The sequence below is a fragment of the Aythya ferina genome, assembly GCF_964211825.1.
Source record: "Aythya ferina genome assembly, chromosome: 7".
NCBI lineage: Eukaryota > Metazoa > Chordata > Aves > Anseriformes > Anatidae > Aythya > Aythya ferina.
In genome coordinates this window covers 651,512-678,339 of record NC_140302.1, presented here as the reverse complement: position 1 = coordinate 678,339, position 26,828 = coordinate 651,512, and the positions used below count along the sequence as shown (strand labels likewise).

The following is a 26,828-nucleotide window of genomic DNA, read 5'->3' as shown; positions in this document are numbered from 1 at the left end:
CACCTATACATGCAAAGGTAGAATAAAGACATATCCTGTTACTTTCAAGGAAGATATTCATGGTGAGCTCTGTAAATACAATCACAAATTTTCTGTCAAGGTGGGCACCCATTAATAGGTTTTCTGACACCAAGGAGAGTTACAAGCACGTTAAAAGAATTCAAAAGTAAAACACAGTTGAAGCAAGTGTTGGGGAGGAAAAGCAAAAGAGATGAATTGTCATTAAGACATTGGGAAAGGCTGAAGGATTTGACTCTTCTTCAGTAAAGCGAGATAAGTGTTTGAGAAGGAGCCCTGCGTGCATCAGGGTGCCTGGGCCTGATACAGGAGTGGTCACTTCTCATTTCTGTTTGACCTTGGGACCATAATTGCTCAGGCAGCACCACTGTGTTTCAGTTGTAATTGGCAGTCACTGAGCTGAAGATTAAGCTAGCATGAAGACTGAATTACCACTCAGGCCTTAGAATAAATTGAAAAGGAAAAAAACACCACTATTTGTAGTCCATATTGCTACTTAAGAACGGAAGGTTAAAAATGGCAGCTTTTACTCCTTGGGTGTGTAAGCTACCTGACACACTGAAAACGAGATCGGTACCGACTTTTGGAATAGTACAGCCTACAGTGAGGACCAGCAAAGACCTTCCCCAAATCTCTCTAATAATACAGTTGTGTTTAAAATACACAGTGCATAATGAAAGGATGCTTGTTTATTTTGCATTGACTTCCTTGCTAATTGCACAATAGTGGTTCTTGCTGATTCTAGTTTCCTAAGAAATATTACACACCAGTGGAAGCTGAAGTTGTTGCAGTTATACTGATATATAACTTGAGAAACAGAAGAATTGGACTGAGGCAGAGTATTGTTGTAAGATCAGAGTACATCTCAAGCCTTGCTTTCACCTCCTCTCTTGGATGTAAGCCAGCTGTGATTGCACTAAAACCAAGGAAGCTGCTGGGACAAGGCTTAAAGGAGAACCAATGAACTTTGTCTGTTATCTACTCAAATGCATTTGTAGTTGCAAGCTGTAATCTACCACAAATAGCCACATTTAAAGAATGCAATTACACGGAACAAAGCTGATGACTCTGCCAATGCACAGCGATCATTAGAAAATGGTAACCAGTTGCAACCGATTATCAATCTTTGCACCAGAGAAATGACTACGTTAGGCTGATTTTCTGTCACACCTAAGTGGAGATATGCTTGTAAAATCCACTCAAGCCTGCCAGCTCTTCTAGAGCACACATACAGATGGGGAAATAAGGTGTTTGGGAGGTGCTGGGGATGCCTTAAGAACTGCATTTGCTATTTCAGACACTAACCTCCAGTACAGATGAACACAAATTACTCAAGCCAGAGCCTGAGAGGTTCAGCTAAGCAATATTTACTACAAAGTAAAAATTGATTCATAGTATTCCTACTATTCTTTTTATAATGTATATTTTATTATTAAGGAAACTCAGATCCAAAAGGAGCATTTCTACAGGACTGCTTCTGCTTCTAAGACAGAATCATCATGCTGATTGAAAGCATCCTCATGGAATCACATCTGCACCCCACCAACTTCTATGTGATACCTTTGCAGTGTTAATGATATAGTTAAAAAAAGGTCACAAGATAGGTGGAAACACCAGCATAAGGACAACAGTAAAATGCATGAGTGCTGTGAAGTTTGCATCATCTGTGCTTTATACTCCGTAACAAAGAATGGTGAAACATTTTCTGTTCCACAACAAAAAGCAGGATGGAAACCATTTTAAAAGTGGTCATTGGAAACCTTTGAAGAAAAAACAAAACCAGATTAATTTAGTTCTCTCAACACATGTGATACCTTGGTTATAATGGACAATCTAACACAAAGTCTTCAATTACATGGAATTAACCTGAGGTATTTTCCTTCAATACAGGAACTGGCCATTCCTAGTTGGTACTGCTGACAGGCTTCCAGAAAGCACACAGCGCCCTCCATGTTCCTACCCCAAGGAGGCTGAAAATAGGTCTTCGAGAGGCCTGTCCTCTTTTCAAGTGAAAGAAAACTTTAAAGACCAGTGTATGTACCATGACCAGATTTTCAGAAGGGAGAACAGAAGTCATGCTTCCAAGGACAGAATATTCAATTTCTTATTTTTTTTTTTTTTCCTGGTGCCATTACTAACATTTGTCGGCTGAATATGAGCCAGCAGTGTGCTCAGGTGGCCAAGAAGGCCAACGGCATCCTGGCTTGTATTAGGAACAGCGTGACCAGCAGGGCTAGGGAGGTGATCGTCCCCCTGTACTCAGCTCTGGTGAGGCCGCACCTCGAGTACTGTGTTCAGTTTTGGGCCCCTCGCTACAAGAAGGACATCGAGGTGCTTGAGCGGGTGCAGAGAAGGGCGACGAAGCTGGTGAGGGGCCTGGAGAACAAGTCCTACGAGGAGCGGCTGAGGGAGCTGGGCTTGTTCAGCCTGGAGAAGAGGAGGCTCAGGGGCGACCTTATTGCTCTTTACAGATACCTTAAAGGAGGCTGTAGAGAGGTGGGGGTTGGCCTGTTCTCCCACGTGCCTGGTGACAGGACAAGGGGGAATGGGCTTAAGTTGAGCCAGGGGAGTTTTAGGTTAGATGTTAGGAAGAACTTCTTTACAGAAAGGGTTGTGAGGCATTGGAACAGGCTGCCCAGGGAAGTGGTGGAGTCACCATCCCTGGAAGTCTTCAAAAGACGCTTAGATGTACAGCTTAGGGATATGGTTTAGTGGAGGGCTGTTAGCATTAGGTTGGAGGTTGGACTCGATGACCTTGAGGTCTCTTCCAACCTAGAAAATTCTGTGATTCTGTGATTCTGTGATCTCTTGGAATAAGTTTCCCAGTACTTTGCATTCAAAGTAAACTCTGAACAGCCATTGGTGTGGGTGCATGCATGTGTGTAAGAAAGAAGGGTCTTGGTGAAGTCTTCCAGTACTGATTAAGCTCACTCAGCTTGTCCTCAGACACAAACTTCATGCAGGCACCATTCATCTTAAAGATCCCTCACTTAGCTTACAAAACATTAACTAAGAAATATTTATTATGCATTGGAAAAAATCAAATAGTTTACATATAGTAAGAGCGCTCTCAGAATCCTGCATTAATGCAAACAATAGGCAGACATTCTACTTGCAGACGTCGAAATCATGCCTTTAAACTCAAATAAAGCTTGGGTTACTCCATGCAGTCCCAAGATCAACAGGGCAGCACTGCTCTCAGCCAGCTGTCACGGTGATCCGAAAGACCCCCAGGAGCCCCCGACACTCCCCGTACCCATCACGGCCTGCAGGCTGCAGGAGCTGCAGCTCTCAGGGGCTGCCTCAGGCACCGCTCCTGCCTGCAACACGGATGTGCTTATCTCTGCTACAAGGCTCTGACCACAGCAACGACCTTGGAAAGTAATTTTGTTGATCGATATCTGTTTGGACTAAGATTAAGCAAGAACAGGTACTGCAGAACAAGTGTCAGACTGGTTTTGCTGTTTATTTTCTCTTTTACTCTTTAATATTGACTGTTACAGCTGTGCAACCAACTTTGTCTTTTTATTTCAGATTTTCAGCCACTTTTGCATCTCACAGCAGCAATGCATAGCCATGGTCTATACATCAATCTTTAGACCTCGCTACAACAATGAAAATATAATGTTTTTTTGTACCAAGCTTGGTTTTGTATCCCAGCCAATATACGCTTAAGAAACCAGAGAACCAATAACGCTTCTAACTTGCACAGGGAGGGCTAAACTACAGACTTCAAGAAATAGAAAGACAGAGCAGTTGCAAGAGTCATAATTGGGCGTTCCAGAAACACCAAGGAAACCTTCTGCTTTCCCATACCCCTCCTCACACACTGAATTTTTGTTCAGACAGAAGTCTGTACCCTGGGGACCTAGGCATAATGCTCCTCAAAGATCAGTTATCTTCCATTTAACCAGACTGCCTACTGGCAGTAAAAGGTTGAAACAGTCTCTCTTGGAGACTTGGAAAGAGCAGACACTCTTGGAGACACTAAGCTTCCCCTTCGGATTCACAGAATCAGATTTATTTCAACAAAACAGAAGTCATTTCAGTCTTCTTCGACAACAGTTTTAAAACCAGAAGAAATTTTGCAGTTACTGTAGACTAGAATTATGGCCTTAATTTAAAAAAAAAAAGAAATTAAAAAGTTCTTTTCCTAGTGTTTTACTTGAAATCAAAGAACTAAAACCAAAACAAATAAAAACACCGATAGAGTTGTATTTTCCATATGTCATAGTGATGATGATACAGTCACAGTTTTGTTTCAGTTACAAAAAGCTTCACACTTTTTTTTTTAAACCAGTTCTACCTACCTCTTGCTTCACATGCATACAGCAGCCTTAAACATAAAATAGAATGGCTTCTCTTCAGGAAGTGTAATTAAATAAAATGGGAATATAACTAAGGAAATGAGCCCTTTAAGATTCATTTAAGAAACAGCACAGTAGTGCTGGGAATCTACAGAGGATTGTAAATCCTGGCTGGAGAAGAGGCGTATGGACTTCTATAGTTAGAAGCAAGATTGTCAGAAGTCTGTTTTGTTTTCTTCCAGAGAAAATAAATGATTGATAAAGGTAGAGAGTTGGTAATTTTTTCCTCCAGGAAAAGTCAGATACCAACATCCTGTCTTTCACCCTTATGTTTCTAATATACACCTGGGGCACAGCTAACTACTGAGTGTATCTGTTCTTCTGCATTATCCTGATTTTTATTTTTAAACTACAAATTGTGCAGTGTTATAAGAACACCAGCATCCAGAAATATAAGCACTGTTAGGTATTAATCGCCTCTTACTCCAGAAAAGTTCCTTGAAAAAAGACGAGTTCCTTCCAGAAACTCCAAGCTGAATTAGAGATGGTGCTGTAGAGCCTTTGGCTACCCTTAGCGTGCCTTAAGCTTCAAAGTGACCACACTAAGCTCCTGACAAAAGTTACAGCTTCATGGAAACCCTCTTGGAATACAGGTGGTTTCACAGCCTCCAAGAAGGAATCCTGCTTTTTCTCCAACACCCTATCTCACATCAGCAGAGCACCCATTCTCTCACATCACTGGTAGTTTTCACTTACCCACTTCACTCCAATCCTGTAGAAATGTTCCCTTTGAAACATTCCTGGCCACCTCTAGAGCAGCAGGTGACCGGTAAACAGAGAGCCAGCTGCCACCTGTAAGTGAATGAACAGCAGCTCTTAATAATAATTTTAAAAGGTAGAAAAACCTACTTGCAAAGGTACAGTTGGCTTGTTACCCTGTAGAAACAGATCAATGCAGCTTGGTCTTTTGGTGCAGCATAATTTGAGACCCTCAGCTTGGGGCTGATTCCCCCTAAATGGAATGGTTGAGTGCTCAGGCAACACATGTGCCCAGAGTAGTTTCAGGCTTCCTGTACAATCATGGACTCCGTATGTATATATATTTCTACACATACGTAAAAATAAAGACAAAAGCCATACAAGATATTTCAGCAAAGTCTAATTGAAGAGCTTTGCCATAGGAGGTCCAGCAGAGACCTGTTTTAGTTACATAGGATCCAGCAACAATTCAAGATCTTGTGGGCAAAGTACTGTAGACCATGGCAGTTATGGGGCAGCACACCAAGAAGACGAGGTGGATACCACTTCACAGCACACGTGCATCACATCAGCAGAGCACAGACCCCTAAAAACCCTACACCATCCAGAGGAGCTTCCATTGTCCAACACTGAGGAGTCTGCTTTGCTGCCAGCTGGATGGTGACACTTCCTATCACGCCAACAGCCTGTTTATCACTTCACAAGGATTTGCGTTTTACAATATTACAGATAGAGCAAGGCTTCAGTAGTTCTTTAGTCCTAGACAAAAGCTTTCAACGTCCAATGTCTTGGCTTGATGCATTGCTTCTTGTTTGTTTTAAGACTCAGTGATAAAACCCACTGTCTCCTCAAAAAAGTTTACTAAAGAATATTTATCTCTTGGGTAAAACCCGTAAACACATATTAACAGCAATCACTCACAAAGTCAGAGCATAAACTACAGGTAGCATGACACTACTACAGATAAAAGGTTAAGCAGAGCCATGCTATTTGTGAACAAAACCCACCTCAGGTACATTTTCATTCTTTTACCTTCTGAGGTAAGAGCTGAAACCTCCATTTGTACAATCCTCCAGGATATTTCTGTTCCTTCTACAGAGAAATTGGCCTTTTAATGCTTACGAGCCATGATAACTCATGATGCAATGCTGGCTATCAGCATGCAGTGGATGGCTATGTTTTCCTTACAGTTTCCACCCGTGGAAGTACCGACTGCGGCTATGAGTCCCATAAAAGCCCAGATTTCATAGCCAACATGGAAATCTGTTCAGCAAGATCACTCTGATAATAAAAAATAAAAAAAAAAAAAAAAAAATTCCATCAACCATCTCTTCCATGGTGACTTAGTAGCAACCAGGAGGGTCACCTTTGCCACCTCTACAGCACTCTTTCTTGCAACATCATTCTAGCTGGCTGATTAATCTTCTCCACTTACTTGACTGCATTTTTCCAACAGCAAAAGGGCATAATCTGTTACCTCTGCATCAAGGGTGAGTTACATACACATTGGACAGAATGGAAGGAAGCAATTTTTAGACCAAATTGGAAAAATAAGCTTTGCCAAATTCTTGCAAGTACAGATCAGAGTTGACATCTCTAATTACAGAGGGATTTTGATTAAATACTTTACTAATTATATATAGTGAATTATTTAGAAGCTGTGTTTCATTTATTCTTGCAAAGAGGAGGCTTTAGCTTATACTCTAAGAGAATAAAAAACATGTGAAAGTATCCCTCTTATTGTCTGTAAGAACTTCCTACATGCTTCAGCTCCACAGCATGATAAACTCCATTTCAAAAGATGATCTTTGCAGAAGACTGACATTTGGATACACTGAAACTAATTTAATCCTACCAAGGTCCTTATCAGAGACTTTGTAAAAAAAAAAAAAAGTTCTTCCCCTCATTTTAACCATCCTATTTATAGCCTGCATTTATCTTCAGATTTCACATTTCATAAGCTTAATGCTTGTTCAGATAGGCCAGGGTGCAGGTGTTTTTAGCCCCAGAACTTGTGCATAAATCAGTTCAGAGCCACGAGGGGTTACAGTGACCTAGCAAGTAAAGGTTTGAACAGCAGCTAAGGTGCGGTGCCACAGCAGAGCTGTGGCTAAGTGGTGGCTGGCACATTTCAGGCCTCCAAAAGTCATCTTACTGTGCTAAGCAATTCCGTAATTGTTTAGTAACTGATTACACCAAACAAATGGAAACTAGGCATGTCATTAAAGTGACAAAAATCACAACAGCAATGCCAAATGCAGCACCTGTCATTCAGTACCCCCTTGCTCAATGGAAATAAGCAGTGTTAAATTACACAGATGCAACTGTTCCCACAAGCTCTGGTAGGGCCTCTGGCCTGAAACGAGTGATCTGATTCACAGCTCCAGAAAGACTCCTGTGGCAGCACACTACCAGCCAAATGACAATGCAAAGTCAGTGGTAGCAAGCTTACGGGGAGAGAAGGCTGCATGCACGCAAGCAATGGTGGAAAGATGTCCCTATCCCGGTTTTGACACACAACATCTGTTATCTTAACAACCATGGCCAACAAGGCCACCATATTATCTTGAACAAGGAAAGGGCTTCTTTCTTTGAGACATGACCAAGAAGTTTGTACTCACAGCCGCTCAGTGCCTAGACAGATGGCTTTAGCTTCCAGAGCACTGCACTGGGATAAGGAGAAGGCAGCAGCTGTGAACTGCTTCCAGCTGGATTAAAATCTGCATCAGACCAAGTTGCAGATAAGGCTTTAACTCCTTACCCTGGCCAGGACAGTGAGGTACAGAAGTTAAGTTACAGAGATGGCACTTTTTTTCCTTTGGAGTGGGAGATTATCCCCATCTCCATCATCAACCTTTACAGCAAGGTTAGACACAGCTAAAATGTTTAAACTCAAGAATTTGGTGGCTTCAGTATGCAAGAAAGACAATGCTGTATAGGATAATTTCTGATATTCTGGAATGAACTGGGCATTACATTTAACTAGAAATGTTTTTTCTTCAATCAGAAACATTGCTTTTTTGGCAGAGTCAGACAGCTTTGAACAAGAGGCATCACTAGAGAAAAGACACTTAATTCGTCTCATAAAAATCCTTCACAAAAACATTTTGCCTATAAATTGTAATAAAGGTATTACCCTAAAAACACTTAAAAATAGAATGTCAATGAAGAACATAATGGAAGGATCTAGACACTTCATTGGTGTGAACAGCTGAAGAGTTTGCAAGATACAGAAAGCAGGAAGGGGAAAAGAGTTTAAAAACCAAGCGGCTTAAGAAGGACAGCAAAAATAAAAATAAATCCCAGTCTGCTCAAGTTTTCAACATCTGACAAAAGTTCCTCCATAAGACAACCAGCAAGTGACAGCAGGGCAGCATGCCACTTCCTTTGCCTCAGTACCCTTGGCCACTCTCAAATCAGCAGCACAAAGCGATGGGAGGTTCAGATCCCAGATGGAAAACCACAGGGACAGGAAAGGGTCATTGCCTCGTCTGCTCCTTATGGGGACCTCCATCCAGCACTACAACATGACAGAATCACTGAAGCCATAAGATGCGTTTTCTCCACAGCCAGACCGATCTTTACCTCAGAAAAAGTGCGCAACCCAAGCTTTCGGACTTGGGCTCAGGATCCAAAGACCACCCTGGGGACAGCCCACAGAACTGCTCTTCCCCTGGGCTCCAGCCCTTCCTGTGTGTTCATCTGGTCTCTCTGGGACAGGAGCCACTACAGCCTGCTGCAGGAGCTGTGTAACCAGGCTGACACATTTATACAGCTGCTCACCATGAACAGCAGCAGCGCCCAGGTGGTTGTGTCCCAGGCACACAACCACCCACCCACCACCACCATTTTGTTTGCAGGCAGCTCAGGACAGCCAGTATTAGTGTACCAAAACCATCTGGTCCTGGCTGGCCAAGTAACAAGTAGTAGCAAGCAACACCTGTGTGAAGTAGATTTATGTTTATGACAAGCTGACTGAAAAAATTCAGTGTGTCACTTGAGAAAAGACATGTGGCAAAGTGTCACCGTGCTCTCAAACAGAGCAGCTCTGAGTGACAGGCCACAATTATATCCTTGCAGATGAGAGCACAGAGGAGAAAAAGAAACAAAAAACACCTCACAAAACCACCAGCTAAGGTGTGAGCTGGTGATACGTTTGGCCCCAAACCAGAAGCTGTCCTTTGAACCAACCAAGGCAGGGGCTGTATGGGGTGGCAGCTGCCTACGGCCCCTGCAGGACCAGGCCCAGCCCTCCTCCTGCCCTCTGCCTGCACCACAGGCACCAGGCAGGGCCTCAGGGGCAGCGTCCCCTCATCCCTCAACCCTCAGCCTGCAGGGCTGCAATAGCTGGGCAAGACAACAGGTCCTTGCTCTTCTCTAGTCCCCTCCTCCCAAATTATCACTTATAGCTAGGTTTATACAAGAACAAGTATGTAGGTGGGGTTGGGCAGTGGGGACACAAAAACCCTGCTCTCTTCTAACAAGCCAAAAAGGTTAGAAAAAAAAAAAAAACACACAAAAACCATCATCTCCAACTTATTCTCCTTTAGAAAGTCAGAAAGGTTGATCCAGTTGACATAACAAAGGCACACGTTCAAAAATACTTTAAAGCTGTTCCTCAAAAGCACTTCTTAGTGCAACTCTGTTGTTAAAAGATAAGAAATCTTCAGATTAAGAATGGATTTATCTTTTAACAATTTCTCTTTATATTCAATGAAAAGACAAACTGAAAAAGTGGAAACAATTCGTCAGTTTTCAGAGGACATGCATTCCAAGAAGAAAACATTTGTCAGAAAGCTAAGAAAAAGCTCTTGGTTCTTTTCTTTGAGTAGGAAATGGAAGATACCCATTCTGGAGGTTCAGAGAAAAAGAGCTGAGTCCTTTATGTATGAGGGAAGCAAAGATTCATCTCAAATGAGCAAGATTATTTTTTTTGAGAGGGAAATTTATATCAAATATACCATCAAGGTTTTGATCATTTTTTGTGAAAAGAAATGTTTACTCCTATATGGCAGTATAACTCTCAATTAAACTCCACCAAGATGTGTCAGAACACTTTCAAATACATCTATATTTTAATAATGGTTCAGTGATATATCAATTATTACGTACCAATAATCCAATTAAAAATACACTCTGGATAAACAATCTGGCCCAACTCCAAACCTGCATACTATTTAAATAAGCTAATGGAAACATTAGGTGCCAGGCTGCATATTTTGTTTTCTAATGAAGGTAATATTTAGCTGACACGGAACCAATTTAAATGTAAAAGCCAAACAATTAAAAAGGTCAAAACTAAAACTCAAGCATTTCACACATGCCAATTGAGCTATCCAGTATGAAACAAATTGACTCATGCAAAAAAGATGGCGTTTTACCACACATGTACTTGCTAACAGAGGCCTGTACCAGGTTTGTGCCTTAATTCACATTTCAAAACTGCATACAATGAGTTCTTAAAATAAATATCCAAAATTAGAGCAGTTAGGTTGTGAATGGCAGATGAAGATTCACCTTATCCTTCTCTCCTCAGAAGACGACGGAGGCTCCACATCCATGAATGCTTCGGTACTCGGCCTGTTGCAGAAAACGCGCAGTTTCCGGTACCCCAGCACAATTGTCTCCTGTAATCTACAGGGACAAAGAGAGGTTCACAGTGCCTAAACCAGAGAGGTTGCTTAGCATCAGGCTGTGAAAAACATCAGGTGTAGAGGCAGGAGATAGGAGTTGGACCACAAATACACCTCCGATGGGTGCAGGCCCAAGCTGAAAGCAAGGAGGCCCAGGCCTCTGCTCAGGCACTCCCCAGGTTCTGGCCCCATGCTCAGTTTGCCAGTGGTGTTTTAAAATAAAGCGTACCACATGGTGTCCGAGAAGATGACTTCAAGACAGCAGCTGCTGCTTCATTTTCTTCTCCCCATCCCTATGGAGCTGGACAACTTACTTTACTACTTCATCCAGCCCCATCACCACACAGTACACAAGGGCAAGCACGTACCTTGCTGCTGTAGTGGGCTGTGGTGAGAGGCACGAGGGGGAAATACAGAAGTTTGGCCAGTGCAGCAACTAAGACCAACAGTCACAAGGATAAAGTAAGTTGAGCTGAGAAATAGAGCCTTCATCTTCTTGCTGGTGATTATTTTAATGTGAAATTTAATACATTGCATCCAAGAGAGAAAGCTCCAAATTCCTACTAAATTCCCAGACACAGTAATCTGGAATTTTAAGAAGTTTTTACTTTTCATTGTCAGATGACTTTTTTCCTCAATTTCTCTCAACTTTGGCTGCATGAGCGTATATCAGCTAGCAAGCAAATAGCCTGAGTTAGTTCGTAACATACAGACGAATCCAGTGGAGGAAATATCCTTTAACATGAGCCACATCAAATGCAGAATGACACGCTCCTTTAGGAAAGGAAAAGCTTTCATTCATGCACACAATCCCAAAAGGAGAAGCAAGGAGTAATTAAAAAGTAGTGTTAGAACTCGTATCTGCAAGTGGGACTGTTTAAATATATAAGAAGGACATGAGGGAAAAAAAAAATCTCAGGAAGAAAAAAAAATAGGTAAAAATCTCATCTTTCTGGGGCAGCAATTTGCAGCTCCAGAAAAGTCTTCCACACAATAATGTCATTATCACCTGCAACCTCCGTAAGGCTTCCTACAAGTCAGAAGCAAACACAGTACATCACCACATCAGAATGAGTGAAATGCTTCTTCACTACTGCGTTTTTTCTTCTCCCTTTTTTTTTTTAAAAAAAAAAAAGTTCTTTTTCAGAAACCTGATTAAATTACTACTTGTGATGCACATCAAAGATTAGTTGAGCCTTAGGATGACATAACTAGCTACCATGTGATATATCATATGTTGTGGAAGTTATCCTTATTTATGCCAGCCACAGAAATAGGACAGTTTTTAGTTCTCTGAGAAGTGCGTGGATAAATCATAGTCTGTTCCAACTCACGGATGACACTGGGAAATAAAAGATTCTGCTATACAGCAAGTAACTCCTGGATATTAAGGCTGAGACCTCAGGACCACCTCTTTTGGAGCACTGTTATTATTCATCTTACCAAAAACACATCCCCACCAAGAAAATAAAAGACTACCACAACAACAACAAAAAAACAAAAACACAAGAACACACACATCCCAACCCCCCCACACAGCATGCAGCACTGCAACCTTAAAGATAAAGATGCAAAGACAAGGGAGAAACATTGCACATTTTATCTCTTTCTTTCTAAGAAAATAGATGTTTTGAAAATGTTACAGCAAAAATGAAAACCCAGCTGGAGAGAACCAAAATTTTTAATTTTAAGGTTTCCAGATGGGAAGAAGGACCATGTTTTGTGCTCAATTCCTCAAAAGTGCTTTCAGTTTCTCAGTCATTCACCTAGCCATGATAATTGTGTTTTTAAAATCATTGCACTTTGTATATCTGATAGTTGCAATATAGAAAACAAGATGAATATTCCTTCCTACTCCCATTGCAAGAGTTAACACTGCCTTTGTGTTTACACGCTAAGAAATATAATCTCATTTAAAAATGCATATTTATTCAGATAGTGAATACTGTATGAATTATTGAACCAAATTAACCTAAGAAAAAAATACAAATATCATCAGCATTAATAGAATATAAGCAGTATTTGCTTGCAGTTTATTTAATGGTATCTGCATTGATAGCCCTTGAAATGTTCTTTCTCTATATATTTATACACACAACATTAATAGTGAAGTAATATCTTATTTACAGTGCTGAACAACTTCCTTCTAGTGTTTTGTTGTTTTTTTTTTTTTGAACACTTGAACTTTTCATAGGACTTAGAGTTTGAGCCCTACGAGAACAGGTGTCTAGTAAAAGGCCAGCATAAGTAAACAAAGAATTTGAAGATTTTTTTCTTATGGGATCAAGTTAAACTTCCTTACACACGTCAAGACCTTGACCAGGTTACCAATTATAAGATGGCCTTGCTGTAGCAAGCAATTATTTAAGGTATATTTTGATGGTATGCATTAGATGCTTCAATGAACATGGAAAGCCAAACATTTCACCCTTATGTGCCTTTGTGAACAGCACTTTTATTCCTTGTGTAAGACAATAACAGCCTAAGACAAAGTGGAAAGCCAAAACACCAGTTTCCAAACTGATCGAAGTTTAAAAAAAGGTCTTCCACAAATATTAGGGTATGGACTTGAATTAATCATCCAAAATACAGAAACAGCTTTGAAATCTCAATCCATACATTGGAAGCAACACACAAAATAACGGTGAGCTGACTTGACTTTAATCAGGGACTATCAAAGGGTTTCAGTGGAGTTAAGCCTACAAGACCCATTGAAACTGAAGAGTTGCAAGAATTCAAATGTTTCAGGCCCAATCATAGCATGATTCCCTACTTCCCTACCCTCCCACCCCTCCTTCTAGTCTGTCAGAATACTTGAACTATTTTTTTCCAGTCCTTGAAAAAACAAAGAGTGACATCTAAACATAATCAACACATGCCATTGCTCACTCAAATGACTTAATAAGCCCATCAAAAGTAAAGCCAGGTGAGTAATGGTAATTATTTCCAATTAATTACTTCAAATCAAAAGCAAAATTAAATTTTAATGTTTGTTTCTAAGTGTGAATACCTTCAATTTGCCACTCACTCAATAGTCATCTCAACTTCTTCTACTAGTATAATACTGACCAGCCATGTTAAACACAATCTTAAGCATTTCCCAACAAATGGAACTACTTATCCTCATTCCTAATGCAAGTTTTGATGAAAAATGAACTAAAAAATAAAAATAAATCTGATCACTATATTCCTGTGGGGAGGAAGGGAAGGAAGAAGCCTCCAGAAACATCAGAAACTTTAGAGGAAGATTTTTTTCCTCAATACATTGTTCTGTTACCTGCTCATCAAGTGCCACATACACAGAAGCTTCGCCTTTGAGAAAATAAACACTTTTTGCGAGAAAAAAAGCTAGTTTTCCCCCTTAGGCTTTACAGAGATATAAAAGAGTTGTTCCTTTTGTCTAACTTCTACTCTTAACACCTGTTACAACAGCTTAAGGTCATCAGAAAGCCCAAGCTGCCCCTGCTGCCCCAGTGGGTGCCAGGGCACAGCCTGCTGCTGTAACACTGCATCTCACCGCGCACCTGGTAAAACAAAAACCTGAGATCTTAGCTCAAAATTCAGCTGTGCAATTTTTGGCCAGGGAAACCACACCTTGTAGCTTGCTCTACGTACACCGGGTTTGCAAGCCAGGGTCAGTGCACAACAGTCAAGGTTTGTATCCTCCATCAGGGCCATCTCCTTCCCCTCGCTGTTCATGCTGATGCTCCTGCTGATGCTCAAGCCTGCCTCTTGCAAACAGAAGCTGCCTCCACCCAGGCCTGGAAGCTTTTGCTGCTCTCCCTGCCTTCAGGAGGAGAGCATTCTGCTTCCGCAGTCCTCCCCAAATGGGGAGAAGGGCTTCCTCTGAAGAGCCATGCAAGTAGAGGGATTAAGAGATAAAGAATAATTCAATTGATAGCTTAATTTAACACTTTACTTTTCACATGCTTTCACTATCTGCTGTTTGATTCCTTGATTTAAGATTTAATATACTTTTTGTGGCACTTAATACTGTGGAACTAAGCAGGCTTTCTAGGCCCTTGGTTATGACTTGCTGAGCTGTTTAACAATCAGGTTAAAATTGTTTTCTTGCTGAAAAATATATAAGCCTGTGATCTCTCTTCCTCCCAGATTCACCTGCATGTTTGTATGCTCTTTTGTTCTTATAGTTGCAACCCTCACCTGAAACTTTCCTGTACTCTAATGAGCCACTTAGAAAATAATTCCATCAGAAAACAAATGCCTTTTTTGAGAAGCAAAAAAAAAAAAAAAAAAAGAAAAGACAAAGTTGGAATACAGAAACTCTCAAAGTTATTTCCTTTTACGGAAGAGCAGCACTGCAGACTTCAGAAGCAGACTGATAATCAGCTAAAACTGTTTTAAAACCCCTGGTTCCATATCTCTTCACATACAGCTTCTACAGCACTACAACAAAACAAAAAGAAAAGGCAGATTCTTCACCTTGGGAACAACTGGGGACCATGTTGTGCAAAGAGCCATGGCTTTGCACTTGGAAACTATTCAGATTATTTCTGCAACATAGCCGCTTATAGTGTATTATTAATCAGAAACTACCTTCTATCCCAGCCAGGCATCCAAGGAGTTGAACCTTTGATAGAACATACAAATACTTTTTTTGCCCTTTTTTGTTTGAGTTTCTTCCCAGCCCTACAACTTCCCGTATCTGTGCCTATCTATGATTGTGAGGACTTATTCACCCTCCAACACACAAAATTACACCGAGACAAAAACAGTTAGAAATCTTGATAAATTCTTAAAGCTACAGAGCTTTGTAACTGGAGCAACAACAAAACTGAACAGCTACCGAAATACTACAGATCTTCCAATAAGACTTACGAGAAAAACAAAAAGAGACAGGACACCATTTTTTATGGTAGCACCCCTTTGCAACATCAGATGAAGTTATTACCATTAACTGAGCCCAAAACAAGCCAAGTGATAACCTTTTAAAGAGGAGAGGAGGCATTTAAGTAGTATGTTGTAACTGTACAGTTTTAAAAATGAATTAAAAATCCATCCATGAATCTTGACATTCAACTTGAAAAAGAATAAGTAAAAAACAGGAAGAAAGAAAAGAACAAAGCCCCACACATTACTTTCATCTGCATCAGTTACCTCATAAGCTTGGAGAGGCCACGTTGCTGCACTCGCTGCTCCCCTCCAACACAAGTCTTAGCAATGCAGCCCCCTTCTCCCAAGAAGCACATACACCTAGCACACACCCCAAACCCCAAACCCGGGGAACTGGAGGCCTGTGGGTAGCCTGGCGGGGCTGATTTCCCCCAGCTGCAGCCAAAGCTGGGACCAACCAGCAACCAGCCCACGCCTGGCTCAGGTGTGCACCGCTCATCAAAGCTGATCCTCCCCACCTGAGTGAGAGCCCAGCCAAAAAACCTGGTACCACCAAGCAAATAATTCCAGCTCTTAAATAATATAACAAGTGTTTCTGGTAGAACAAATGCTGCTTTTATTCGTTTCCTAAAAGTTAAGAAAATAATAGTTATCTGAGGCAACTGCTTGTATGATGGAATCTCTGCTTCTGATACAGCAATATAGCTTTGCTAGACATTTAAGATAGATGGGTTGTAACCACCCTTTCGTCCCTCCCCCTTCACCACATGGTCGTTGTTACCTTATATTTTCCTTCTCTTCACAGTTTTCTTCTACCTTTTTCCCAGGGTTGCAAAAGGACGTAGATTCTCTGGGAAATTTCCAACAGGGTTGCTCAAACGTGTTGCATTTAGGTCTATGTCATTATCTAGCTGTTCACAACATAAGTTTCAGTCAGCAAAGTAAAATAAAACAAAATATAAAGGTCTGAACACTGTGATTGTTGTGACCATCTTGGTAACCTGATTTCCTTTGAAAGGGAGGCTCTGTTTTCCACCAAGCCAACAGTTTTTAACCTTTCTTAGAGGAGATGTATACCTAAACTTGAACAGGTTTTAAGAAAAAAATTGTTCTATAAGCTATTTTGGCTTACAATTCAAATTCAAAATTAATTCCTCAAATTCAAAATTAATTCCTCTTTTGGTTTCATTTTTGAGACTCAAAAAAAGGTCCCAGAACTGGCACCGAATACAAGATTATGGGAAGTAGTGCTTGGAAACCCAATATTAAGAGCCAAATCCTTGTCTATGGAGATCCAGCCTGGTCGGTCCTTTCACTGGAGGGTTTCTGACTTACACATGAAAGAACCCAGGTTTACATGCTTTATTCTATCAGCAGACTAAGAGAAAGTGAGTTGTTTTGCTGAGCCCTCATCTACAGCACAGCAGTGGCAGGTTACCAAAGCACGGCAGGTGTTGGGAGTTTCACTTTGCAAGACAAGTATCGCACACGTGTAGTTGTAACTCAGCATTAAAATGTTCTATCAGGCTTCAACTCTGAAATTAAAAAAGTACAGTTACTATTTTTCCATTGCAGTAGAATAAACATGGTGTACTGCTATGAAATAAAGCAATGCATCCGTTAGGTTGCAAGCAGATTGCAAGCAAATAGAAGAAACTGAGTCACATTTTTGTATGAAAATAAAGTCATTTCTAAGCTAATGGATAAATAGAACAAGATGCACTACAAGTGCTCTGCCACAGATGTCACTTTCACAGAAGTTCATCAGCAACAAAAGGAAGGTATAGGCACTCAATGTTCGTTTCATATACAGCCACGTTTGCAATGTAAACATCCTTGAGGATCTGGGATATTTGGGATTAGGCATTATTCATCTGTTTACGCGTGCACCCTCAGAGGGAAGTTCTGCTTGAAACTAAGGGCACAGCTTGGGCTTCAGAGTTTTCAGGAATTTCTGCAATTATTCTGCTTGCCAGCTATTAACAGTGAAGGGTCAGAACTGCAGGTGGTGTAAGCAAGCACAGCTCTGTGAGGGCTCTGAGCTTATGCTCATTTACATCACATGGAAATTATATTTCTCACTTCATCTGTGAATAACTGCGCATGTATATATATATGCGAGAGTGTGTGGTGAATACATATTATATAGAAAGTGAATGCTTTGATCTGTCAAAATAAAGATATAAATATAAAACAGGAGACAGAATATGGAAATCATACATTCTGCATTTACTTTGAAAACTGAAAATTATGGGAAAGAAACACTGTTTATGTTCAAGGAGAACCTGGTGATTTGCTTAAGCAATCTAAAAGCAAACCACCATCACATGAAAGATTTAACAGCTTTCTGCCATGGTTGACAGGCCCAAGCTATGACTTGCTAACTTTTATATAAACAAATAATTACTAGGCAGTGTCAGAGCCATCATGGATTGTGACTTTTACAGTATAGACCCTGGTGCAGCAAAGCACTTTAAACAGTTAACTTTAAGCAACTGAATAGTCCTAGGGAGATTGGCGAGCTCACTCATCTGCTTAAAATTAGCCATATATTTAGTATGAGACCTGCATTTAACTCCATCAGTAATCAGCAAAGCACTACAGCCCTCGCATAAAGCAGCCATGTTCTGTAGGGCTGCCTTACACACAGACTTAAATACTTTTCCGAGTGAGGACCATGTGGTTTGGTGCTGCCAGATTCTGATCGTTTTAGATGTAATCCTGAAGAGCGTTTAAACAGGCAATTCACAGTCTATGCATAAAAAACAGTAGGATCCAGTATCATTTTAAAAGTTAAACCACGCTTCCAAACTTTACAGCACATGGTAAGACTGAGCTGGGAGGAGAATACTGAATATGGAGAATGTTAAAGTTAATCCCCCAAATATACTGTATTCACAATTTATTCCACAAATGCAGTTCAGTTTAAATTATTCAGCACTGTGGTTTAGACTAGAACATGAAAAGGACCTAATGTATTTTGTGGAAGCAATGACTCCTCAGCAAAGCAGTTTCAGCCCCCTGCTCTGTGCTTTACAGGGAAAGCATAAGGGATCATCTTGGGCAGCCCCAGACGAGTTTGTTTCCTACAACATGGGCACAGAGCCAGCAGCACTGGCCACACTGCTGTGCACCAGCAACTCACCATGGATCCTCGCTGTCCAGAAGGGAGGATGTGTCTGGGTGGTCACTTTGTTGGCCGAGCAAGCTGCTCACCCCTCCACACCCTGTGGCCAGAGGGTTATAAGGATAATAAGAGGAAAAAGTATGACAAAAGAGGAAGGAAAAAAATCCCAAGCTTGTGCAGGCCAAGTGTCTAAATAAGATAAACCTAGTCAGCTGACTAGAGCATTACTAATTTTTAATTAGTTTGAAGCAAATAGTGCAATTTGTGCCAGGCTGCAAAATCGTGCTGTCTTCATGAGGAACTGACCTGACAAATTAATCCCTGCAAGAGTCCTCTTTCTGGAAGCTCACCATCAATAGTCCTCATTTAAACAGTATGCTGAGTATGCTCTTCCATTAGGCTGCTTTTATATCCCACTTTAATTTTTCTTCCTTACCGCTTGAACTGTAGATGTAAAAATTTGGGGACTTTTATCATCTCATAAATATACCTGTTGAGTAATTATGCAAATCAAATTAGGAGCAATCAATGGAATGTTTACTTATCCAAAAGCCTGACCTAGATTGTCTACTGACTTTCTGGGGATGTAAATGCATTTTTACCTCTGTTCAAACACGATCTTTCACCTTAATGTAGGCAGTGATTTTGCTGCACCGAGATCTACAGCCTTTTCCAAATAGCGATGTTCTAATAAAGTGGTGAAATCCAGCTACAGAGGAAAATTGCAACATAGCTATAGGAATATTTTTGAGAAGATACTGAATTATCCCAATTCTGAATGAAAAGCAACTGATGGTCCATTAGCAACAGTGGGTGAGGAGGGGACACATTAGAACTACTATTTGGGAAGGAAACAATGTGTTTTGGTTTTAATTTTTTTTTTTTGTCATATGAAATTGCACTAGTAATATTTGCAGAATGAGACATTAAATTAGCTATATATGTTGCTTTATCTTTGTCCTTTGATTTGACAAAAAAAAAAAAAAAAGCATTTTAGAGCCATTTCTACCAACATTATAGACATGGCCATTAGAATGTTTCTCTTTATAAAATCAACAGAAAAACAAACAAAAAAACAAAAAAAACAAACAAACAAACAAAAAAACAAAACAGAGCTGTGCTTGTAGTCATGAGGATAGCCTTATAATTCAGGGATATGACTTCAACAGTGAGCATCACATCCATTTTGCAGCAAATTCCTTAAAAATCTCAAAGAAAGGAATGGCACCAGAGGGCACAGTCGCTGCAGTGCCGTTATCTCCTGCCTGCCCAAGCTCTCCCTTCTCTCAATCCTGTCAACCACTGGTTACTCCCCTTTTTCATTCGTGTATATAAGACACACACATACACGCACAAAAAAAGAAAAAAAAAAAAGATCAGCTTTTTCATAACAGCTTTACCCATAACCTGAAACCTGCTACTTATCAAAGCATTTATATATATAATATACATATGCTATATGACATATATATTATATATATAAAAAACATGAAAGATCAAATAAAAACAGCCCCACAGCACAGTAAACATATAAACACACAACTCAATAATCTGTGCTTAAACTTGGGAACCATGTGGAAGCTTAAGTCCTTGTTAGAAGGCAAAAGTTCATCTTTTGTTGGGTTTTAGTTTTAATTCAAATTTAAAATATTTGTTTCTGTTATGCTAGTACCAGCTGTTAAACTCTCCGAGTGAATTGCCATCAAGAGGGTTTTGGGGAAAGGAGAGGTCTGAGCACAGTGAACTTTTCTGGCAAGAAATGGATTTTTTTTTTTTTTTTTTTCTCTGAAAACAAAAAGAACAGGAAGGATATGCTGAAATCCTCAGGGAAAAAAAAAATATGGCCCTCAGTCCCAGTAACTGGTCTTCTTTGGCACTTGAGAACGATCACAAGTAGTTTGCCTTTTTATTCATATAGAACAAAATTTACAAAGTCATTCATACATTTTTGTTTGTTTTTTTTTTTCTTTTGTTTTTTACTGACTTCGAAAATTGGGAATATTCAAAATACACTTTTACCCCACTTCATTCTTTCATTATTTACATGTATATACAAGAAAAATGTAAGAGTTTCTTTTTTGTTTGTTTGTTTTAAATTTTGTATTAAAAAGCTCTGCTGGTTGTGTTACTGTTTGTTTTCATCAAATGGATGTTCCATGAGAGGGCTCCATTGCTTCTGGAATGACTCCCCCTGGCACAGACTGAAATGACATTGGGATCGGGGTTTTCACGGGACTCTGACGAAATAGTCCTCCATTTGGCGACCTGTGTTTACACTGTATGGAGGGCATGGTGGCTGAGCTGCTCAGGGGCAGCGGCAGGTTGCTGCCAGAGGCAGCTGTGAGTGTCCTGCTGGCACCATGAGTTGTCTGTTCTGGTAAAAAGGTGGTGACAGAAAGTTGTGTGTTCTGGTATTCGCGTACCGGCTCCAGGGTCTGAGCTGGCTGCATGCCACCGATCTCCAGGGCTGAGATTTCAATGGACGCCGGAGAGATCTGCTTGTGGGCTATGTCCTCATCGATTAAACTGTTCATGCGTCTATGGACCTGCTCCAGGTTCACTTCTTTATCCTAGTGAGGAAGAGACCAGAACAATCAGTTCAGACACAAGTACCTTTCACGTCTGCCCCCCTGTCCACCCCGTGTGTGATAGGAGCTGCTGGTTACTCATTAGATCGCTTCGATTTCATCTGTGCCTGTGCAACTCCTCAAAGTCTGCCCAACGTCTCCAGCTGAGAAACACACGCTGAAGAAAACACCAGCTCAATCTCAACCTGCAAAACCCACTGATGTTCTCAATGCCATCCTCCCTGGAGGTAAAATGACTTCTCTGGTTCAGCCAACAGGAGCTGGCAGCAGGGACCAGCACATCCCACAAGCCCTTAGCTCACTTTGCACAAGCCCAGGATAAAAGCCTCGGGGAGGCGAACAAGCGAGCCAGAGAGCAGCCTGCTGCTTTGTAACCCCAGGGCAGCTCAGTGCTCCTCTAGCTGCAGTGCACTTTGTAAGGATTACAGCAGTGTGACACCGTGCACAGCCTATCTGGCTCCTGGGTATTTGCTTCTTATGCCAAAAACTATTGGCCAGGGGTTGTGGTGGTGAAGAAGTCCTCCCTTCCCAGCAGGGAGCCCCGTGTCACCTACCTGGCAAGGACCATGGACCTCCTGGAAGGGCACTGAGATGGAGACCTACTCTGGGAGCCCTGAGGAGGGGAGTGCTCAGCTGTGTGACTGACAACAAGCTGTCATTCTGACACCTCATCTGGTACAAGTTTAGGTCTGTGGTCAGTGCTTTGGAAAGCAATGCTGGCCTTCAGAAAATGCATTGCTATCCTCAGAGAATGAGTCACCTAACGCTCCCAGAGAGGTCTCCTCAAGGGACTTTCGGCACCACTTGCCAAACATTTTAGCTTCCAGGAGGAAACATGGCCAAAGAAGTTGTCTTTAAAACTTGAAGCAGCAAAGACCTACAGCTGCTGTTTATCTCTTCAGTGTGGTATGCAGGAAGCCCAAAATGGAAAGCAACAAAACTGGCAGGGTAAAGTCACCCACCTGGGATGCTGTTATGACTGAATTTTAATGGCTAGCAGTGCATTGCAAATAAAAAGGTATTATATCATTTCTCTATATTTCATAAAGCACAGCTGTGATCTGCAGTTGTAGTTATTTGATGCAACATACGGCAGAGTAGCAGCAAAGCGTCCATAAAAGCCCAACAGACCTGGAACTGGAGGCATCCCTTGCTCTGACAAACTGCAGTGGGCAGCCAGCAAAATCCCAGGCTAGGAAATGGGACTACCCGAAACTTTTCTGTTCCAGTAATCCCCGATTGCCAACAGGTCTACATAGTCCTAGCTGCTTAAACCCAATACTAGTAGCCTTAAAGATGCTCCTGTTCATGCCGAAAGCTAGGCTCTGGGAACAGAACAGTCTGCTGTATCAGTGCCAGCCACTCCTCATGACCTTCTACTGCTGCCTTTCAGGTGGGGCACAGCAGATTACACTGTTATTCCAGTGTCACCCACTGCTTTGCAACTTTGCCTTCACCCTTAAATTGACAATTGAATCAGCTCCAAAGCCCTTGATTCCAGCCAATAACAAATACAACAAATACAGATTTGATTCTCGCCTTGTGGTTTGAAACCACTTCTACGTTACTCAGGAACCATTGGATTTGTTGATCTCTGCATGGATTTAGAACTGAATTAGCATTACATGATGATGAACCCAATCCTCTGTCCTCAGCTTTGGCTAAATCCCCATTGATTTCAAGTGGAGTACAATTGTTCAACAATTACAAGGCTGAGCAGCAGTTTTCACTTCCCTTCTTAATCAGTGGAATGAGGGTTCCTGTTTCATTTCCATAAAAAAATCACTAAACTCCCTGTGTGGCTCCCCAGAACGTTGGCGATATTATCTGCCTCACCAGAGGAACACATACAGACTGTATTTTTTTAATGCTGCTTTTTCAGCAAAATCCTCTAATCAAATGATTTTGAATTAGGCAAAATCAATGGCAAATAAATAAATAAATAAAAACTTTTGTGGCAGAAAGGGCCTAGACAATACTTGAGTAGAGAGATGGTATGGCTGCGTTAAAGTCCTTTTTACCAACCTGGCATGTCAGGCTCCTTATTCTATAAGTTAGATAATGCACTAAGCTGACAGTAATGCAGAAGCTCCTTCATAAACTCTGTAGCTAGGTAAATTAAGGGTTTGTGGTATACTGGCCAGAGCATTACATGGATTTCATTATAGATTTTATGCATCTCTACTTCTTGAAGTAAAACTGTGGACTGGGGGCAAGAGTAGGAAGTGTTCTTACATTATCCCCAGCTGAGACTAAGGGCTCGACCTCCGTGGGCAAGTTCATTTTTGTGCAGCATCTCACCAGGTACTTTTGTGTTTTCTTTATCTGTCTGTCAACAAAAGCCTGCGGCAAAGTCCTGCTTATCTGCAAAGTTTGGCTGTCGCAGTGTCTGATGACATCTGCGTCTAAGGAAGCTAACTCTCAGAAGCCCGTCATAAGGTGCTTCTTCAGGTCCTCTGTACTACACTTCCTTTTCTCAGAAATGCTGCTCACTTTGATTTAGACTCCTAGGTTTGCACTCCAGTTATCTGGGACCCATTTTCTTGCCAATCTGCTACTACAAGAAAAGAAAAAGTAGAGAATTCAGGTTGGAACTGCACAAATACTAGAGGAACAAATTTTCCTAAATAAGACTTTGGAGAAACGTTCATGACTCATTTGCATTTTTATGAGCTTTTACCAAATACTAATGCTTTCTTCAGACCATTTTGAGTGAAAATATACATCAACATTTTACTGGTATTTGTATTTTTTGATGGCAAGGATATCCTCAGTGCATTCCATCCTGCTTTGCTATTGGAACAGAAGTAATGTGACTGGGATAACTAGCCAAGCCAGAGGGAATGGTGCAGCTCCAGTACTTGCAACACGCAGTTATCAGCTGTTGGCCGAGGAAAAACACGTTAGTGAATGAAGTGCACTTTTGGAGCATACTTTTTGGAGCATCTGTGCACAATATCTCATAAAATTCAAAGAATTAATCCTTGTTATATATTTAGCTTAGCTCTTTTGAGATATAAAGAGCCACAGATGAGATCCTCTTTATAGACATCTCCTGCTTCAGACCAGAGAGGTTATTAATTTTCACACTATTTGGAAGTGTCCCTCTGTTAGCCTAACAGAGTTACCCTCCCTTCCTCTCTACGCAGTCTAGCCCAGAAATGGAATTGCTCAGAAATGGTGCATTTGCAGTTTTGCAGTTGCATAGCATTTCACAATATAAACATAAGTTTATACAATTGAAACACAGACATCACTTTTAATCTACTACAGAACACCTCATAAATTAAGTAGAGAAGTAAATGCTGGGGCTTATTTTTTAGGAAGTAGGTAGGGGTAGAGATTTCATTTGCCTACTTCTAACTCTATTCAGCACGAAGGACAACTTTCTGGCCTTATTAAGATCAGGGAAAAAAAAAATACAAAGGCTTCCAAGAGCCCAGAAGTTCACATTATTCCTTTTTTCTGTTACTAAAATAAAATGTTTTTAAAGGTTAAGGAAAACAACTCTGTCTCTGAGGAATAATAAAAACACATTTTAAAGGTTCTTCCATTTTTCTTTGTCTTATTAGATGAAGAGCAGCTAAATAACAAAATGTCAAGCTTGGTATGAAACTGTCTTAATGTTGAGAGAATGATTTTTCAAAAAGTAAAGATTAGAAACACCTGAAAAGATTAGTTTGTCCTTGCATAATTGAAGACTGCCTTGAATCCTAGGATTTCCAGAATGGAAGGTGTTCTGATAGCTTAATTTGACAAGTGAAGCTTGCAGAGTTTGTAAATTCTGTAAATCTCATCTTTTTCCTTTATTGGTCTCCTGGAAAATTCAATAATAAAACATATGCTACAGAAAAGTAACAAGATAAACAAAAAGGGTTAAGAGTTAATAACGCCAAACAAATAAATCTAAAAAGTTAAGACATTCTGCTCTTTTGCCGATTCAGTATTACCCCTTACTTTAGTTCTATAATTCTTATTAAAAATGAGCCATTTGTTATAACCTTAAAACCCTTAGTTAGCTGTTTTTTTTTTTGTTTTGTTTTTGTTTTTTTTTTGTTTGTTTTTTTTTTGTTTGTTTGTTTTGTTTTTTTCCTAAAGCTTTGTCATCTTAATTGTGAAATGGTAATGTAGCATTGCAAAAGATCCCAAACTTTCTCATGCTGCAACTGTTCTCATCAACTGTTGCATCTCTGTGGCAAAATTAAGGAATTGAAATTTTTAAATCAGTATAAATTTGCACATTGAGGCTTGGAGCTAGGGAATGGCAGAGGTACCGGATCCGGCAGCTGGAAGGGAAAAGCTGGAGCCACCAAGGAGGTTTGTGTGCTGGTTTTCCAGCGCAGAGCCTTCCCTGTGTCTGGGGCTGTCACTTCAGTGTCTGGGGTAGGCACATTACTGAGGGTTTCTTTTCTCTCTCTCTCTCTCTATTTTTTTTTTTTTTTTTTTTTACTTAATATGCAAAACTTAGTTAATATTATAAATATGTCACCTCTCTGATGTTTCATGCCAATTTAACGTCACTTTTCATACATAGTTATTGGATAAGTGTATATGGTTCTGTTGCCAAAAGGAGATCAAATATTTTGCCTTTGCTGCCTTCATAATTCTATTTTCAATATTAATGTTATGCTACAAATAGATCAGCTGAAGAAGTTAATCAGTGAAAGGAAGAAAAAAATATCACGTGTAAGGAAAACGAATTATAAACACAGGCTTATCCTTCTCCAGCTTAAGGAAAACAGCTACCCAAACATTGCTTCTGGTCAGGAAATTATCTTATTCATAAATACCAATTTAAATGTCATTCTTCCCAATGGGTTTGAGTTCCATAAGGGCAAATGAAGGGCATGTTTCTGATACATCCTAAGCACTTGATCCTGAGCGACAGGTTCAATGGTCTATGACTGACAGCAGGAGCACACTGTGGCACGCGTCTGCATGGATTTGAAGGATGCTTACCTGAATTATCTAACAACAACTAGCTCTGCACAACAGTGACTTCAAGAAACTGTGATTCCCTATTAGAGCTAACTAAGTTTGACTTTATCGTGCAGAGAGAAATTATGGCGAGATAAAAAAGCTGATAGGATGACTTAAAGTGTAATCACTGTATTTTCTATTTTATTTTCTGTGACTTCTGACAGTGGGCTCTGAGAAAAGTGCGTGGGCAGTCAGATTAAAATAACATGAAACTACTTGGGAGATTTGGAGTCAGTTAACCTCAAATTCTAGAGATTACAAGTTGATGAAGTCGTTTCAGTAGGGCCAAATGCAGAATGGATAGCTGGAGAAATTGAATGCTAGAACTATTCCAAAACTGTGATGAACCATGTCTGCACCCCACACATGCAGACTAGAGGATAAGTATAAGACTGATGATCCTGACTCTAAATATCAAGCACAGATGCACATACAAAAATAAAAATAAAAATAAAAAAGTAGCCAACATGGGCAGGCAGGCACATACATGGAGGGACAACCATGAATGTGCTGATACCTCCCGGTCAGATGCAGATAACTGTGCCAAATATTAAAAAAGCCT

General features: G+C 40.5%; 2 protein-coding genes across 17 annotated transcripts in view; both read right to left on the bottom strand.

The window, feature by feature from the left end:
* The window catches only part of LOC311439581 (uncharacterized protein), a 92,859-nt gene extending 76,844 nt beyond the window's left edge, over window positions 1-16,015 (bottom strand). For 5 of the 12 annotated variants that reach the window (XR_014694838.1, XR_014694839.1, XM_084525467.1 and 2 more), the window contains exons 1-3: window positions 15,836-16,015; window positions 10,602-10,718; window positions 5,082-5,177 (exon numbers count right to left, since the gene is read on the bottom strand). Coding sequence is in view for 7 of the 12 variants with exons in the window: in XM_084525467.1 (XP_084381593.1) it covers window positions 5,087-5,177; window positions 10,602-10,718; window positions 15,836-15,927 (300 nt within the window). In the remaining 5 variants the exon portion in view is untranslated. Of the gene's footprint in view, window positions 1-1,541; window positions 1,779-5,081; window positions 5,178-10,601; window positions 10,719-15,835 lie in introns of those variants that run through there. The other 7 variants (XR_014694840.1, XM_084525463.1, XM_084525469.1 and 4 more) reach the window with 3 other exon arrangements.
* Window positions 16,016-20,580: 4,565 nt separating this feature from the next.
* The window catches only part of GRID1 (glutamate ionotropic receptor delta type subunit 1), a 531,300-nt gene continuing 525,052 nt past the window's right edge, over window positions 20,581-26,828 (bottom strand). For all 5 annotated transcript variants that reach the window (XM_084525443.1, XM_084525445.1, XM_084525447.1 and 2 more), the window contains one exon: window positions 20,581-21,268. In XM_084525443.1, coding sequence (XP_084381569.1) covers window positions 20,840-21,268 — 429 coding nt within the window. In that variant the 3' untranslated portion in view covers window positions 20,581-20,839. The remainder of the gene's footprint in view (window positions 21,269-26,828) is intronic.